The sequence below is a fragment of the Lagopus leucura genome, unplaced genomic scaffold, assembly GCF_019238085.1.
Source record: "Lagopus leucura isolate 7727_CA_CO unplaced genomic scaffold, USGS_WTPT01 Super-Scaffold_100012, whole genome shotgun sequence".
Classification (NCBI taxonomy): Eukaryota; Metazoa; Chordata; class Aves; order Galliformes; family Phasianidae; genus Lagopus; species Lagopus leucura.
This window is the reverse complement of record NW_024962267.1, coordinates 15488043-15507416: the sequence shown is the minus strand read 5'-3', so window position 1 is coordinate 15507416 and position 19374 is coordinate 15488043. Positions and strand designations below refer to the sequence as shown.

Here is a 19374-nt window from a genome sequence, read left to right as displayed (position 1 = left end):
CCAGGTAGGTGTAGGTTGCATTTCACTGACTGTTTTTCACTGGTGCTACGCATGAAGTGTTGCAGTGGATAGCACGGGCTGATATTCTTAGAACATGGGATTGCTTCTTCACAGATCAGTGCACCTTTCATGTCCTTAATTACCTTAAGCCAAAAAATATGGTGGTGTATGAATATAAGAGAGAGGAAAAATAACTGTTCAGTAAGTTAAGGTCAAGCAAATTGCACAGCACGTGTTTTATCTCTCTCGTTAGCTGAGAGCTAGGGAGTGTTGGCAGTTTCCGTAAGACACATCTAAGTCCATGTCTTTTTGGGACTTTTCTGGCATTAGATTAAACATTCTCTGGGGCAAGGATGAGAAAAATTTCTTCTTAAGAAAGGAACTAATAAATAATTTAACAGTAATTCCCGTTCCTTCCACTCCGTAAGGCAATTGCTTAATTGGATAGTTGTTTGTGTGCTTGAGAAGGGTAACGGCCAGCCTTTCTCACTGTAGGAAGTTGGTGAGAGATATGGAAAGGGAATTGGGTTGGGGCTCAGAATGTGTAGGGGTGCTTCCCAGGCAGTTCCCTGTCCCAGGGTGCAGGAGGATTTCAGTTCCAGCACTCCTTGGCTTTGGGCATTGGAGCTGGGGCTGTGGAGGGACAGCCAGGTCCACAGATAGATACTGCAACCAGGTAACGTGTTTGTCTGCAGCTGAAGGATTAACAGATTACATCAGGCTACTATGAAGACAGATTTTTCTTTGCACTGTTATGCTCGGAATTGAGAGCTGGGTACAAAGTATTTCTTGTGCTTAATGCTGTGATATGATCTCTGAATTAGGATAGTGATGTGAAGCTAAATCCCAGGCACTGAGTTTTGTTGCTCGTTGTGAGGTGTCGTTTATTAACTGTGGCATTTCTGAAGCATTCTAAGTGTGGTAGAAGGCATTGTTTCCCTTTTTCTAATTAGCTCCTACATTTGTCTGAACATTTATCAGCAAATGTTTAAATGTCTTAAAGCTGGCATTTTCAGTGGGCTTGCCAAGAGACAAATCTCTATTCCTCAGAGGCAGCGCAAATCAAATTAGCACAGACTGAGTTCTTTTTTCTAACTGTGGGAGTTCTGTCAAATCTATTTAATACTGAGGTAGAGCTGACCCACTTGTTTGGCATGTGGTAGTGACCAGAAAACAGCACGAGTTCGGGAAGTCCTTAAACGTATGAACTTTGGTTTTGTGAAATAGTTAACCAGCACTTCCTTTTGTAATAATCTGTTCAGTATGTATTACTGTGATGTTTAAAAATAAATTCCTCCTTATTTGAGTCTTGAACGTTCTTGAGGACTTGTGCATTAAGATCTTTTATAGAGGAAAAGATCCTCAAAACTGAGGTATCGTCAATGTTAAAATAATGTTGTTAATAACTCAGTTCTGTTAAATATGCCGATAAATTTGCGCACTGAATGTATGTGAGGGAATTGAAAGAGCTAATATGAAAAGTGAGTTGGGCCAGGGATGGATGTCAGGTTTGGAAAGGAATGGATCAGTCAGGGGCACTGTGTTACCAATGCATGCACAGTCTGAGCTCTGAGAACCAAAGCATCGTGTTGCTTTTATCTTGGTTGTTGTTGCTGCTCTGCTGCAGGATGCTTTGGTGCAGCCAGCTCCGTCAGCGCAACAGTGAAATATGGCTGGGGGAGCAGGAAAGCTCTTGTTTTTCTTGAAGGATTCCGCAGTCTGTTGTTTCAATCAAAATCTGCTAGAGAAGTAGGTTTTAGCACGGCTGTAACTGAAGGAAATGAGAGGAAGTCATATTCTTGCATGATAGTATCTTTGAATGTACTAATTGCTGGAGGACGGATGTAGTGATTCTCTGTATTTTTATCTATTTTGATTTACTAGTGGAAAATGGGAACACACAAATAAAAACATAGATAGGACTAGAAGATATCAGAAGTTTAAACACGGTAAACTTTTCAAAAAAATTTCAATTTCTTTTTACTGCATCGAGCTGTTAATGGTAGGTTCCTTTCTCAAATGACTGGATTGCTTGATGACTGCTAAAATACCATTTTGTTCCAGGTAAACGAAATGCATCCCTGCTGGCATGAGCATCAGTTCTATGCTAGTGATTTTATTTTATTTTTTAATACTGTTTAACAAAACGGTTTCTGGCAACAGGATCAGAATGTTGGGCGCAGCCTATTTTCCCTATTTAGTGGCTGTTTCAGCAGCCATTGCTGAGGGCAAACTGCCTGTCTTCCAAGTTCCAGGAACCCTTGGAATGATGCTAGGAGTGTATAACTGGTCCAGTGTTGAAGGATCTGCTGAGTCGTCATAACTTGGTTAGTTGTCACAAATGTATCTAATTGTTAAAGGTTTTAAAAATCCTTTCTCAACAAATTAAAAGCAATTGTAATTGAGAAAAGCTGTGAATAAGAGATGACAGCAACATTCTAAGTTCATTGTTTCTTAATTCTATAAATATGTTTGAGTACTATTTTACCTTTGCTTTAAGTAGATACTAATTTGCTGGATGTGGATTACTCTGTAATGTCTTAGAGGATCAGACTGGCAAAGCTCTGAGGTTTTTTGCTACACGTGATGAGTAGTAGTAAACTGAGTAATAATGTATAGCTTTCTGTACATGAATATATAGTGTGCTGTGTGCATACAGTAGACATTAGCCAATACTTACTTCACAGAGACCTCAGTTACGTGTTTTCCTTGCATACCGTTGGATAGGTAGCAGTTGGCTTCCCAAGGCCTTTTGATTTAAATCAAGTTCAGTGGTAGTAATCTTGCGGTGCAGTGTCAATCTTGATTATAGGGGAGATAACATAATGAAATTGAGTCTATTTTTGTGCTGAGAAATTTCAAGGAAACTCTCATTGACAAATGACTTAAACATAAATGCATATTGATAACTAATGCATTTAATAACCCATGCGTAGTAGGAGTGCAGTGGTGTTGAATAGTAGTAATTCTGTGCTCAGAATATTGGGAAATTGATGTTTCAACCTGTCTTAACAGTGGTCCATAGGTACTTCGTGCTGAGAACTGTATTTCATCCTGGAAGTAATAAGGATTCCTTTTTTCTGGTTCGCATTTATGTACTTGCTCTCTGTGGAAAGATTCCCTGGTAACTTAGTTACAGTCGAGGTGGCAGATTAAATTGAATGTTATTCAAGTGCACTTAATGTTTTCAGTATATTACTCAACCATTATGATCCTCATCTCTGCAAGACACCTGGTATCCCAAAGGAATGAGTAATTAGCAATAGGCAAATGGTATTTATAAAGTGTGATAGTGAAAGGTGAAAACCAGACCAGCAGGGTAAATCTGATGAGAGATAATAGTCTAAATCTGGATTTGATTACTGTTTAAGAACTTCATACATGTAAGAAAAATTGTTGGCCCACCGTTTGTAGATTTTAATTTCTGTTCCTAAAAAAAAATGTAAGATGCAACTCTAAAAGTGAGGGCCAAGCTGAGGGTTACACTTGTCTAACAAGACTAGCTACAATTGTCAGTGTGATATGGCAGAGTACTTGCAGGGCACACTGAGTCTCACATTGTCACATGTGCACTGTTCAAGCTTCAGTGAGAGCAGGAAGAATTACTTCGTAATTTGGGAAGGCGTCTGTTGTTTTTGTTAGTAAATGATTGTCATTTTTTACTTCTGGCATCTCCATTGCCAAGGTTTTTTGCTTCCTTTTGGTACAACTCTTCCTCCGTTTTGCAGTAATTTAGCTATGGTGGGACAGGAATGGACCATATATGAAATGGACTGCATAAGCACATAAAGCATGAACTATAGGACATAGTGAAGTGGTTAAGTTATAGTCTTCAGCTACCTTATGATCTCCTTTTTTCTTCTCTTAATAGGGTCGGTGTTTATGCTGAAGGTTCAAGTAAATGACATCATCAGTCATCAGTACCTGGCACAAGCAGTAGTGGAAGTGTTTGTTAACTACACCAAGACAAATTCTACTCTCACTGGAAACAACGGAGCAGTATTAATAAAAGTTCCTTACAAGTTAGGATTAAGTTTAACTATCGTATCATACAAAGATGGCTACATGTTAACACCTTTGCCTTGGAAGACTGGGAGAATGCCAAGTATGTAAGCCTCTTACTGTCCTATTATTAAACTGTATCTATTGGTAATTACAGTACCTCTTCTCAGCAGTCCATGTAGTTACTGTCAAGTGAAAATGACTGCAGTCAGTTGAGGGAGGCGGTGCCTGTCGGTGCAGATGTAAGGGTGAAGGACCTGTTAGATCTGTCACAAATTCTTATTACTGTGCAAGTGAGGAGAGCCCTTGTTAACTCTGAGTAGGTTGTACTGCAACACTGTGAGTGTACTCTGAGAAATTATTCACTTAAACGTAGCAAGGGGCTTTTAATGCATTTTTGATAAAAATCATATTTTGTCTAGTGATTCACGGTGTGCCAGTGCTTTGAGTGTAATATAACAGGTACAGCCTTTTGTTACGCCTTCTTTTCAGCAGTACTTCCTCCCAAGTTTTTCTCTTCTTAAATGGGCAAGAAAAAAATCATTGTTTAAAAAACAAATCAATAAGAGGATGCTTCTAAGAACTCTAGCGACTTGTATTCTATAGAAAACATAAAACAGTACCAAACACAGCCATACAGAACTTTGTCTAACCAACGTAATTCCTCTTTTGGCCGCCAGGAGTCATTGATTTCTCTAGTCTTCATATGCTCCTTTTCAGCTGCCCTATTCTTTTGGAATCAGAGAGCTTATTAGATGGTTATTTTTTCAGTTGCATAGTATAACAGATATTATCACTTTCCACAGTATACTCGTCTGTGACGCTCTCGTTGTTCCCACAAAGTCAAGCTAATATATGGCTGTTTGAAGATAGTGTTCTGATCACTGGAAAATTGTCTGGTAAGTTTGTTGTGTACTGCAGGCTAAGCAATTCATGATACTTTGAAAAAAGAATTACCGAGTTCATGCTCTCTGTAAATGTTTGTTGATCAACATTTGCCGATCTAGGGAGATGGAAGCCACTTAAGCTGGGGCTACCTGAGCACTGCTTTTGACAAGAGATAGATATTACCTATACCAAGGCTAGAATTTTGGTTGATTGTTTAACCATTTGTGACAGACGTGAGACTAGGAACTTAAAAGCCTTGAAAGAAGACTGTTCTGCTGAGTGGATTTCTGAGCAATATTTAAAAAAAGGTGTTTTTTTTTTTTTTTTACCATTGCTAAAACAAAATATTACTCTTTTACAGATGCCAAATCTCAACCAAGCGTTCAGTTTCAAAAATCTTTAATAAAGCTTCCAACAGATCACCATGTTACAAATGTTACAGCTTATTTGACAGTGCCAGAGCAATTCTTGAAAGTGGACAGTTTTCTTTATACGACTGGAATTCTTCTAAACAAATCAGGTATAGTAGATGTATTATTTACATTTTTAAAGAGTTTTTAAAAATGCAATGTTTTTGAGCACAAACTGTTTCATTAAAAATATGCTGAAATTAAAAGTGCCTGAACCAGCTTCCATTGCATTAAGTTGGTTTACTCTTCTTGCTATGGAGAAAAGCTGTGAACACAGCTGATAAGTAAAGTTGCTCTTTGATTTGTTCCATGTATGTTTAGTGTAGTGAGTCAGAACTCGTGACGGTGAATTTTTCCTTGAGTCTGCTTTACAGACGTGTATAGATAGTTCTACTTAGTGCTGAAGCACAGTTATAGGATTCTGATGCGCAGTAAGTAACCTTTTAAATGACTTTCAATTGAAGATATTTGAGATATCGTGAGGCTGGAGAGCTAGTCAAATAAACGCCTTAAAATGCAGCTGTGGACAGTGTGAGTTATGGGAATCTAAAGCAGTCAGTGGGATTAATTTTAGCAATGGGCTTTTCTGTTTTTTCACTAGAATTCTGTCACCTGGTTGCTAGAGCTTTACACTTAGCATAAAGGTCTTGTGCAAAGTATAATTAGACTCACTGTAAACCTGTGTAAGCCTGTTTGAGACCAAGTAGTCTGTATATATACACAGCAAAGTTGTAGTGATGTTTTCTATTATTCTGCTTTACAGGAGAAGCAGTGAGTGACTTCAGTAGTCATTCAATCCAACTCTGTATCGGCATAGTTTAGGATTTGCCATTGTATCAGATTTATTTTTTAATTATAGTTATCTCTGGCAGATGATACAGTTCTGTTTTGTTCTTTTATTTCCATTCCCAGGGAGCTTGAAGCCTTGTGGCTCCGAATTTGATTACAGCGCATGTGGTGGCTACTAGTTGATTTATTTCAACGAACTGTTCTTTAATTGTCATTGAGTATCATCACATCTAATTGATGTGTTGACTGATGTATTTCGTAACTGTTCTCGTCTGTATCTCACCTTGTTAAATTTGAAGCATAAGAGAATAAGCAGCATTTCTCCTCTTCAGTTTTTCTTTCAATCTGTCTGGCATGTGTATTAAATTATTCATATACTCCTGTAGGAATAAGCTTCCTTTTAGGGAAGGTGGAAGCTAATTGATATCTGATGCACCAGGAGTTTTGTCGCAGCGAGCTTCTAACAGCCTGCGCAGATTTAATATTATTCCAGTACTTATTAATTTTGTTTCAGTTTTTTTTTTTTTTTTTTCCAGTAGCCTGTCATATCATGGACTCCGAAGTATTTGCAAATTAGTGTGAAGGAAAACAAAGGAAACAAAATGACAAGCTGCACTGTAAATTTTTGTATATGGAGTTTCTTTTGAATACTTTGACATGTTTCAAGCTTAAACTACTCAGTTAATTGTAACTGCCAAATTAGCATATTAATTGGTATGGGAAAGTTTATTAAGAGGATTTGACTAAAAGGAGAATTGTGGTGGTTGTATATTTGCCATGTGTCTTCAGTTGGTTTCAAAGTTGTGTATATTGCATGATTAAAAAAAGTTAATCTATTGGTTAACTCTTTGGGAATCAAATTATATGATAAAGAAGGGTTTCTCCATCTCCAATCCATCTTTGGCGTAGTCATTGATTCTACAGCCAGTGATGAATCTGTGTGTTAGAAGTGTTTCTCTTTCACAGATCTGATATACAAATGACTGTTTTGGGGTTAGAACACAAGATTTACAAGTCTAGAAATGTTCATTTCATTTGACCAAGTTAGTGATGTGTAACTGTGCATCTGAATGCAGATGAGGGCTTGACTTTTTTCCCAGGGATATATAATTAATTCTAATTTTTTTTTTGAAAAGTGTACTGTGGGTGGAGGATTACAAAGTATTTCTCTAATTCAGGTTTCAAAAGCATTGAATTGACTCCTCTTGCTGCAATATGTGCAAACATTCTCTTGGCTGGGAAAGAACTGAAAGTAAATGGTCCTATTCAGATTACACTTCCTCTTCCTACAAGTACTGTAAAATCAGGAGATGCTATACCTGCATGGACATTTGATATGAAAACTGGTAAGTAGGCTGATTTGTTATTCAACGTTTTAACACATTCTTACAGTTCTGAGTATATGCCATTTTCTCATAAAATATTAATAGTGCTGATAAATTGTTGTTAAATAGTCATCAGTTTGGCTGGAGATCCCGTGCTGGTTTTTGGATGACTGGCCTGAATTGTTCAAAGCCATTTCACTGCTTTCGCTAGTCTTAAAAGTGCTGCTAAAACTCATCAGCATTCCTATTCAACACGTTTGATTTAACAAATTATTATTTTCATGGGCAGGCTAATAATTCGGTGAACATATTTCATATGGTGTTGGACATGAAAACCTAACAATTCTGTGAATGTCTTTCTAAAGGAAAGTGAATCAGAATTGAGAATTTAAGTCATTCGTTTTCTAAAGTATAGCTCTAAAAATCCTTTGATATTGAAGCTGGAATAGATGTTACTTAAGTCAATAAAAACAGTTATGAAAATGAAGTGGAAGCTACATAAGAGTTATTCATGGTAATACCATAGTTCTTTAAGTATGCAAGGGAGGCTGGGAATAAGACATGCTAAACCTTCTGTCATCACTTCATGTCTAATTTTAGTCAAGAGTAACGAGCTGTGTACACTTAGCCATTTAAATGTCCCATGTTTGGTGTGTGTGCATTGGTGTACTCACAGTCTTTGCTTGTTCCTTACACCTTTCACCATAGCTCATCTTAAAACATGCAAGTGAACAAAGATGTGAGTCTTTCCTTGTTACTAAAGCAAATAACTGTTGTAGTTGAAAGTAGAGGAGAGGACACTAACTCTGAAGACTTATTGTTTACACATTTGAGAGAGAAATTAATCATATTGATAACAACCAAAGAGCATAATTGATTAAAACTAAGAGTGTGCTAACTAAAAATTGGCATATAGAAAAAATTCTGACGTCAATTTTAAATCTGTCTGTGCACCTAGGAGGCTTTCAGAAAGGAAAGTGGTAAAAGGTAGCATTCTTCATCAAAGTAAGTCTTAATCTGTGATGGCAAAATAGCCTAAGGGGATTTAATTTCTTGTTGCCATAGCCATCTTTGTCATCTCCTGTGCTCATCTGTACTTATGCTGAGCTGTTTTGACTTAGTAAACGAACAAAACTAGGTCAGCAGTGCTGTAAAAACAAAGAACTGACAGAAGTAGAGCAGATCAGCATAAGGGCAAATTAGAAAGAAACCAGTGTAAGGTGCATATCTGGGTGCCGAGGAGCCTACCCAACATGCCTGATGAGGTGTGTCGGTCTTGAGACAAGAACAAGAACATGATGTACTAACTCAACAACTGCAGCAACAAAGGAATAGTTGATTTTTCACCTTTGAGGTTGTTCACTATTAGAGGTTCTGTAAAGGTAAATTGTTGGCGATGATCCCTCACTGAAGTGCAGTACTGAGGTGGAGCCTGGAGTTTGGAGAGGGAAGAATAAAGAGAATTGAGAACAAGGAGAGAGAACTTACAGGTATAGCTTTAACTTGCATTTTTCATTCTACTTCTTCAGCTGTCCTATAGAGTAAGTATTTGCAACTATTTTTATGGTTCTGGATGTTTGTTCTTACATACCTTTCTTTATTTTACTTTTACTCTGACCTGTACAAATTGTGACTAATTTCTGACATAACTGAGGAATAGCCAAGTATTTAATGCTGGTAACTGAAGCCAACTGAGCGTCTCAGCGATAGCACGGTCAAGAGCATCCACCGGAGCTCAACAGAGAGCTGTCACCACACCGAGTAATAGGCTGCAGTGTGAAAGGTCTTAAGTGCAGGATGGCCCAACAAGATGTTGACATGTACTTAGGTATTCTTAAGTCCTTGGGTAGTTTGTCATACATAATCAGAACTTCCATATCAATGCTGATAGATGTAAGTGAACAAGCCTGTGTTGTTGTGTAGAGTAGTCCAGGTGCACCAGAAATAAAAACATAGGAAGTGTTTTCTTGTATCAACTTTTGAAGTGCTCCCCTGGGTAGCTCAATGTACTGGTACACACACTTCATGAAGTTAAGTGGTTGTTATTGTGGCTGCTGTAAATGCACAGTCTGTTCACATATGTTGAGTGTGGCCTCATTGTAGCTAAACACTTTATTACAACAGATAGAGGAGTCGTAGAATCCTTAGAGTTGGAAGGGACCTCTAAGATCCATCTAGTCTGACTCCCTTGCAATGAACAGGGACACCACAGCTAGTTCAGATTGTATTCAGAATATGCACTTGGAAAAAATATTTTTTTCATAATATTTACTTTTTTCTATGGAGTATGTTGTAGGCAAGATAAAACTTGAGTAGTCAAAAGAGATTATACTGCTACTCATAGATATCTTAATTCGAAGCAGAACTTTTGGAGACGTAGGATCTTTGAAATGTGGTGGTGTGTTATTAATTTATTTTTTAAAAGCCTGTAAGTAGCTCACCCTCTGTACTTACAAAACTGTTGTTTTGCAGCATAGGGACCTCTGACCTTAGAGCTGACAAGAAATAGGATTCGAGGTTCTATTGTTGCCTCCATGTGGGAATTAGGGATGGAAGACACTTAGAGGTGGTGCTACTCTTGAGTCTGGAAAAGAGGTTCTCGACGTAACTGAGAAACCACCTCCTTCAGGGTTCTAGGCTGTTGCTGTTCCCTCTCTGCCAGCCATTATAAGTACCAAAAGAAGACTACAAATTTTACTGCCAAATGGTTTGGAGAGGTGAAGGAGGTTGCAGATGTGTGGCATGGGTCAACTCTCATCTCTACCTTCGCTCTGATAATATGTCTTGGGTTTTCTGGAAGAACAGTCCTGGATATCAATTTATGTGGCTTTATATAAATCACACTTTTTATGTAGTTTGGTTCTTAGTTTCTGTTTTTCTGCGCGTGTTAACGTTTTTCTTTCTTGGTATTTACAGTTTGAAAATGTAAGATTGTTTATATGAGACAGCTTTCGTTTTTCAGGATTGCACAGATGGTATACAGCTAATGTATTCAAATAATGCACTGTTTAATTCCATCTCTTCTACTGCATGCTTTATTAGTTGTAGAAGTTGGCATACCATAAAACTTGTCCTCTGCATTGCCTAACAGATGGTGTGGAGTCTGTGGCCTAACAATAGACCTTCCTTGGTCTAATTTAGTTGTTACTGTATTAGAGGAGGAAAGGAATGTTCATGACAAGCATTGTTTATCCTATTGTAGCTTATTAGATTATGTTGCTTTCCCACTGAGTGGTGTGAGCTGATGGAAAATTTCTATTCACATCCTTAAATTACCTGCTCCTTAATTTTTAAGTTTCTTACCTAAAATAAGGTCTTTTTTTTTTTTTTTTTCCTCCAAATAATTGGCAGGAATATCTATTTAAGATATTTGTTATTAAGAAATGAATGATGTGAAAATAATTCAAGTAATTGCTTATGATGATATTTTATTTCAAAGTCAATGTATGTAAGGATATTTGTGTTGTAATTGTCGAAAGAAAACTTGCATTTATAGCTAAAACTGTAATACATAGCGTACAGGACAGAAGTTTAATTTTTCTTGAGTTTTTGAGAATAGTTTATTTGATAGTGGTTTTAGATAGAAAGGAATGTGGCATGGCATTTTTGCAATATCTTATCTTTTTCAGGTGCTTGGGTAAGCCGTGGACTAGGAATGGTGAAGGAAGCAAATGATCAATTAGTATGGACATACACTGCTCAACACTTAGGCTACTGGATTGCAGCTCCACTGCCTGGAACAAGAGGTATTGCAAGTACAAGTAGTGAATAATTCAAGCACAAAGTTGTCATCAGGCTGTTAGTTTGATTGTTTTGAATAACAAAAGAAAGGGAAAATGACATGGAATTTCAACACGGATAACTTCTGCTTGTTTGAATTCTGATAATGTGTGCCTTTCTGCATGTGATTGTTTCCTAGAACTTGCAGCACAGCCTGTATTTCCCTCCAGCAGTGTTAGAAGTTATATGTTTATGTTATTGCCGTCTTCTGGAAGAACCTTGCAAGGAAACTGTAACTGTGGAGATTTAAAATAATCAATAGTGTGTCCCTTACAGCTGAGGATAGTGTAAAACAGGAAGAAATGCAAGGAGGTTAGGCTTAGGTGTGTGGCCTCAGTGGATCCTTTTTTATGTATACATGTTGCATACTTGGATTTTGCAGATTCAAAATGAGGGTTTTTCCCAGGAGAGATGTAATGTGAAATTGTAAATATTATAAAAGCACTTCTTAATAGAAACACTGAACAGAATATATAGGTGATGTTTCTAAGTCAATTTGGACACCTCAGACAAATGTCATTTGGCTGGAATAGATTAGGTTCATGGTATTCCTTTAGTATCTAAGATGAACCCTTAGAAATCCGTTATACTGCACATTTTCTAGACTGCTAAAGTAGCAAAGTGAGAAGGGATAGATGAATATAGTACCATAGGAACACAAAATTATGGGAGGAGTACAGCATGTTGTATTGCTACAGCTCTGCATATCAGTAACGATTACTTGATTTTGAAATCTAATTCTTGTCTGCTTTTGTGTTTGAAAATCTAGAATCGATCATTAGTGCAGTTTCCAAGGACATAACAGCCTATCACACAGTGTTCCTTACAGCCATACTGGGAGGCACTGTTATCATTATAATTGGATTTTTTGCTGTTCTTCTTTGTTACTGCAGGTAAGCAAAAAGAGGGGCTGTAATGAGCTCAGCATTAATGTAATTTAAGATTGAGTAACTTGAACTTGGCAGGTTTCTTAACACTATTGAAAAGATATTAAGATATAAAGCAAACAGAATGTTTTCAACTCTTAATACGCCCAACTCCAATATGTAGCCAAAGATTTCTTCAATTTTGGTGCTTACAGAAATTCATTTTAAGTTTTTTGACAACATATTATACTAGTAACTTAAACAACTTCTGATATTCAGATATGGAATTGAACAGTTGTTGTATTTCCTAGCGTACTCTGCAGTCATTCTTCATTTCTTCTGCTTAGGGACAAATGCGGTCAGACACAAAAGAAGGAAAAAAATACAACAAAGCTGGATGTCATAAAAAAAGACCAGACCACATCAACAACTCACATAAATCACATCAATGCTGTCAAGGGGTCTTTAAAGTTAGAGGATAAGTCGCAGCTGTATACGCCGAAGATGTCTTCATACAGCCCTCAAAGAAGGATGTCCACGGACACAGAAGATGGAAAATCACGAGACAATTTTAAAATCTACTCTGAAGATACTTCTTATCAGTCATCCTATCAGACTGGTCAGTCCATAAATTCACCTCATTCCTTGGAGCCTGGCGCTGGACTCAGACACTTGCAGCCACCAAAGCATACTAACAGTGCTGCTTCCCAGGCTCCTAGGGACATTCAAGAGCAAAACAGATATCTTACACTGCAAGAGGAAATATACGGGCTTTCCCATATCCCGGAACATCTAATGCATATTTACAACCAACCTATTGCTATTCTTCAAACTTCTGATCTTTTCCATTCCCCAGAACAACTGCACGCCGCTAAATCAGCAACTCTGCCAAGGAAAGGACAGTTAGTGTATAGCCCCATGATGGAGCCTGTGAATCGAGATGGTTACATACAAACACTACCTAAAATGCCAGTGCACTCTCATCCACAGCCTTCTGTCTGCAGAGATGAGAAAAGCACCTTGGATGGTGAACAAGGCTTGCCTTCTCAAACGTCAAACTGGGGTCGGTACACTAACAGCTTACTGGAATCTGTCTCTGTCCCTGGAACGTTGAATGAAGCAGTTGTAATGACTCCGTTTTCATCTGAGCTTCAAGGCATTTCAGAACAAACGCTACTGGAGCTCTCTAAGGGAAAGCCATCTCCGCATCCTCGAGCATGGTTTGTGTCCCTGGACGGGAAGCCGATAGCTCAAGTGAGGCATTCTTTTATAGATCTGAAAAAGGGCAGAAAAACAGAGAGTAATGATACCAGTCTGGACTCCGGTGTGGACATGAATGAGCATCATCCTGGTAGGAAACTGGAGCGAGAGAAAACCTTCATTAAAAATATGCCGCATTCAAAGATCCTTTACTTGGAAGATCTGGATCTGAGTAGCAGTGAAAGTGGGACCACTGTGTGTACTCCAGAGGACCAGGCTGTGAGGCACATTCTGGATGGAGGGAATGGGCAAGCCATAGAACAGCATGATGAAGAGGGTCTGAGAAGAAAAACTGTGTCAGGAAGTCAGGAATCCGGAATCCCTTCCCCTAAAAAAAGGGATAGGCCATCTCTCACAAAAAGAGATAGCAAGACTAATATCTGGAAGAAAAGAGAGGAGAGGCCACTTATTCCTATAAATTAAAACACAATGTGCTTTGTGTTGTTGCTCTCCCTGCTGGTTGGTGACTTCTTGGCTGCTTGTGTAATTCTGCAGTGTAGGGTTTACAAGGGAAATATTGTTTTCTAGTATCAAGAAAAATTAACATTTTTTAATGTACAGATTGAGTTACTTTAACTTCAGCTGGGCAATTGATATTCAATAGGAATTAATTGATAACAGGGAAACACATGAAAAATTTCCAATTCCTAATTTTGCTGGCAGTGTAGAGAGGGTCCACATTTTAATTAGCCTGTCATTTTTTTTGACACAACTCTTAGAATGCACAGTGAGAAATGTAGGCACATCGTTTTTTGTTGTTTTTAATTTTTTGCTGAAGCAGTACTATAGTGGCTCAAGCCATTTCTCAGTCTTGTTCCTAATAAATGTGATTATCTGTACAGTATTTTATATGTGAATTTTTCTAGGGATTTGTCACTACCACTTTGTATAATGCGTCATCATTTAGTCCCTTGGCACCAGAAGAAGAGCTCTGTTGGATTTCTCAGAAAAGTTCTAAAGCATTGCTGTCCTCTCTGTGTCCATTGGTGTGCAAGAGGTAACTGTTTTGTACAGCAGTGGCAGCAGGGGGATCTGTACATGCTGTGTGGTTACTGGAGTTCATGATCTCTGCTGTCATAAGGTGTTGCCTATCTTTTTTAGTCCGCTTTGTTCTGAACTGAGGATGTTGACAACTGGCATCAGCATCCACCTCCTGCAGGAAAGGACTGGTTCTGGTCACATTTAGAGCTGCTGTTACTGCTGATCTCAGTGGCTTCTTTAAGCTTTGTTACTAGTTAAAATCTTCTCTTCTGCATACTGTTGAAAGAGTTGTGCTCCAAAACATCGTCTTGGATTCCTTGGGATTTATAAGTTAGACTTTGGACTGCGATGAAAAGTGTGCAGGTTTAGACAAGTTATGTTATAGTATGTAATAGTGCCCTTTGGTGGGAAAGCTGTTGCTTTTTATTTTATGATTTGGAGATGTATGTGCCTACGTTTTACTAATCCAAGCTACTTATGTCTAGGTTGTGCATCACAGTGGAGTTAAGCAGGCTTTAAAAATTGGGGTTTTTTATAAGCATGAGAGCAGATTGCAAAATTTGGTCTGTAATGCAATATAAATAGTACTTATGACTCAACTTAGAGTTAAGCTTACCAAAAGTCATGGATGCATGAAGTGTAACTAAGATATGTATAGGGGAGGGAAAGGCCATCAAAATGTTCTTTATTTTTAATGTTCATCTTGTTGAAGTGATAGTTTCAACTTTGGCTAACAGAAAAATATACATACCCTTTGAACATGCTTTGTATATAGAATGTCTTTCTGTGGCTTTTAAGATGCTTCCCTGATTAAATAAGTTCCAGCATCTTGGCCTTGGCAGTTTGACTACAAATCATCCTAAAAAACGTTGTAAGTGTTTCCTGTAGTTTGTAGTAGTTTAGGTTCAACAGTGAGGTAAGGTCCAAGCATGAAATGCATGCAGGTAAACTGTAGGGTGCACTTAGTTGACTGCCTGGCACTGCCATCCTCCTGCCTTTTTGCCACCGTTGTTGAAGCACGCCTTGATTTTCTTCCATGCCAGTGCTTCAGGAATTCTGTCTTCTGAGAAATCGGGGGGGAGGTTGGGAGTTAAGTATGATGGTGGTGTTTATTAACATCCATCTGACGTGTGCACTCAGAGTTGGGAAATATCCTATGTGGCTGGGCTTGTGGGAGTGAATACTCAGGAAATTGTTCTGTGAACTGCGTCTCTTCTTTTGGAATTGTCGGCTGTCTGGTGACTGTTTCTAGAAGAATATGTAAGATAATTGGGATTGTACTAGCAGTCCATTAGTCCAAGTTTTTCTGACGTCTCTGATTCTCTTTGGCCAAAAGACTCTGATTTAATTATGCAGTTCATCTGTTTTAGGGATGAAGATGGCTTGCCATATTAGCATCCCTTTGGTACTTTTTCTTGTTAACTAATTTAACTTCTCTATATGAAATACAGTACCTATTTTCCTGTATTCAATCCACTGGATTATTTATACGACTAATTTTATAGCCAAAAGTGATGAAATTTTCTTTTTTTTCCTTTGTTTGCTTTATTACTTATCCATTATGTATTTTGAAGTGTATTTTCATAAGAATGCACAATTTATTGAAAGTTACTTTTACTTTAGAGGTTCAGTATTGCCCTGCTTAGAATTGCATCAGTTGTGATGAGTCCCTTTTAGAAAAGAGACTTTCATATCTTCTGTTGAAAATAACAGTAAATCCCCGATAGTGGATTTGAGTTGTCTAAATTGAGTATCGTTTTCCTACAGTAATTTAAATATACAGCAGATTCTTTCTCTTGTTTAAATAATATTTTAAATTGTAGGTACCAAGACTACGGCATTCCTTAAACTCACTTTTATCATGGAAAGGCAAAGACTGTAGCAAATGGCTTTGTTCATGTCAGCTCAAGTGAATGAAATTTTGCGCTCCAGTGATCCTGTTCTGCATCGGAGTAGGTATCTGGTCACCAAAGAAAAAGGATTAGAAATTTTGAAAAGATCAGTTTAGGATTTCAAAAGAGCAGTTTCCAAAGATGCACTGAGTTTGTGCTGATTCTTGTCTGCTATGTTGTGGATCACAAGCAAGGAGTGGAGTTATTTTCTGAACCTTCAATCTTAATGGGCTTTTGGATGTCTGGATTAAGTCACAGTTTTGCTTTTGTAGGCCTCTTGAAAGGCTGTCCGTAAGTGCATCAGCTCCTAGGCAGCCAGGCAAGTTGGAGGGGAATATTATTAAGAATTTCTTGCTGCTGAGCTTCTCAGTAGTAGGAAGCAAAATGAATTTCTTTCTGAAAGTGTGCTTTATGTTCTCATGATTGGTAGAGATGACTTATCTGTGGATAAAGTACGTGTCCTTAGTAGCCTTGCAATAGCTCTAGCTGTGGTGGGACATCTCCTATCAACTTCTTTTGTGAATGAAGGGCCTCGATTCTCTTTTGCCTAATGAGAATGTGAGCGTTTGTTTGCGTGGAGTATTTAAATTCTTATCTAGAGTGCACAAGCAGCAGTAGAGGTAATTCAATTTCCAAGACTGTCTTGAATTGTTGCTTCCGTCCATGCTTTGCTTGCTTTGTAGATCCTATATGCCAACTCTACTGTATGTGACTTGCTGGCATTTATCACATTGTCATATGCTGCTGGTAACACTGCAGAACACTTTTCTTTAGCTGTATGTGGGAAGATAGTAGTATGAAAACAGATGATGCCCCTAGTTGATGCCCCTAAGCACACAGTGAGAGGGAATTCTTCCCTGGCCCTGACTTGAGCATTAAATCTTGGATTTTTAAATTTATATGCTTTTCTAAAATACTTAAAACACTTGATATCCGTATGCAGTATTTACAGGCTATATCCTGTAAGTATAGTCATTGTTTTCCATTCATGTGTTGGAACTTGGTGCACTAGAAACCTGTATTACCTCTTAGTGACTGGAATTCTTTATTTTACTCGTCTGTTCAAGAAAAGGAGTTTTGCTACGTTGAGTTCTGATATTTTAATTGCAGATACTGTATGCTATGTGTGTGTAGACAAAATGTTACCGAGATGTTGAGTTTCTTGCAGCTGGGTATATCTTTTCTATGTGTTAGCAGGTTTTGATGAGGTGGTTGATGGAGTGAGCTGAGGCCTTGCTTCTGCAGATGAATTCTTGTGGCTCAGATCAGTGCTTTCATGCACTGTAATCATTTTCAGGATCTAAAGGGGGTCTATAAGAAGGGGATGGATTCTTTAGCAGGGTCTGTTGTGGCAGGAAAAGGGGAGGTTATTTCAAAATAAAAGAGGGAAGACTGGACATAAGGAAGAAGTACTTTTATAGTAGGATTGGTGAGGGGCTGGAGGTTGTCCAGAGATGCAGTGGATGCCCTGTTGTTGGAGAAACTTGAGGTCAGGCTGGATGGGGCTCTGAGTGCCATGATGGAGCTGTAGATGTTCCTGTTCATTGCAGGGGAGTTGGACCAGATGACCTTCAGGGGTCCCTTCCAACTTAAACGATTTTATGATATTGTAGATGATCAGATTAAATAATACATAGCTGTATATACATTAGTATGTGTATGGTAACCAGAATACAAATGAGCTAATAAACAGTAATTTTCTGGTGGTTATAAAAAGTCAGGTACTGCAGGAATTTAAAAAAGGAGAAATGCTTAAGAATTAGATTAGATTAGCAAGGAAGATCTTGTTAATACTGTCAGAATTAGGAGAAGTCGGCTATCTCATAAACCTGAAAGCACAACTGATTTGATAATTAGGGACATTATTTACCATTGCAGAGCTAGAGATGATGCAAGAGAGATAATCCAGTATGAAGGACTGCACATTTTTAGTTGTCCGCTCTGTTTCTGTGCAGTAATTTGTACCAAAGAGGGTGAGATGATTAGGCAGCAATTCAAATTCTTCTCGTTAGTTAAAATATGAAGCAGATTAACAATGTTATTGCTATAATGGTGTACAAATGAAAATACAATACACTACAGCCATTGTCCACTACTGCACGTGAAACGTGGCATACTAGGAATATCTGAAGAGCTAAATTAGCCTGCTGAAGTGCCTTTCTCTGTCATCAGACTTATTTTATCAGTGGGACACGTGATTATCTGAGAAGCACAGGTATGTGGTTTTTTTTCTGTTAGCCAAAAACCCCTGTTCAAACCTTCGGTTGTGTAGCTTTTATAATGTTTTCAAAGGCAGATCTAGTGTTTTTATGTTGGAATACTGACTTCTGCATGTTGATGATGATGACTGTTGTACACCCTGTCTTTTTTGTATTTTATGTTTGAAAAGAAATTAAAGAAGTATATCTTTAGCAATCAGAACAGTAGTATCTTTTAAAAACCACATACGGAATCCATTTCAACATAGTAAGCCAGAATGAAGCATCTTGGAAGTCACTGGGCTTATGAGTCTGAATCTGTGTTTTTTTTAACTTCAGAAATGAAATGACTATGTTTTTAACATACAAACTGTGGTGATGATAAAAAGCCACGGTCAGTTGCTAACCCTCATTGGCAGTAGGGCATATATTGAGTGAGGCGTATTGAGTTTTATTTGTGTTTTAAAACCAGTTTATATCTCATTGTGAGGTCTAACCGGGATTGTTTACATAACCCAAGCTTGTTCACTGATTTGTTTTTTGTTTTTTAAATTTGTTGCAGTTGTACTCAGGCAAAACATGGTGATAGACCTATAGAGTTACAAATGAGTATTCTTTTATAGAATTCTTACTAACTTGTGCCACAGTTCTAACAGAGGACAGGTACGTTTCTCTTAAAGAACTCATACTAAAAGTGGGTTGAGAGATTTTAATCTCAACTTCATTTTCTTTTAACAGCAGTATTCAGTGTGTTCTGCTTATTAAAAGACAAAAATTACCTAAGGTTGTTTTCAAGACTAGCAGAAGAAATGTGTTGTAAGTCTTTACTATTAACATTCAGCCTGAAAATTATCTTACAGAATAAGACTGAAAATTGACTGAAACTTTTTTCAGTCAGTTTACAATTACTGAATATTTCTATATTTGCGAATGTCCAAAAAGTGTACTGGTACATTTTTCCTCAGTTTAATTTTTGAGTTCCT

The 19374-nt window shown here is 37.9% G+C and overlaps 1 protein-coding gene across 1 annotated transcript in view; it reads left to right on the top strand.

The window, feature by feature from the left end:
- FAM171B (family with sequence similarity 171 member B) overlaps window positions 1–14171 on the top strand; it is a 30489-nt gene extending 16318 nt beyond the window's left edge. The window contains exons 2-8 of the mRNA XM_042874431.1: window positions 3872–4105; window positions 4809–4901; window positions 5252–5410; window positions 7268–7435; window positions 11044–11160; window positions 11964–12087; window positions 12408–14171. Coding sequence (XP_042730365.1) covers window positions 3872–4105; window positions 4809–4901; window positions 5252–5410; window positions 7268–7435; window positions 11044–11160; window positions 11964–12087; window positions 12408–13743 — 2231 coding nt within the window. The 3' untranslated portion in view covers window positions 13744–14171. The remainder of the gene's footprint in view (window positions 1–3871; window positions 4106–4808; window positions 4902–5251; window positions 5411–7267; window positions 7436–11043; window positions 11161–11963; window positions 12088–12407) is intronic.
- Window positions 14172–19374: the final 5203 nt, after the last annotated feature.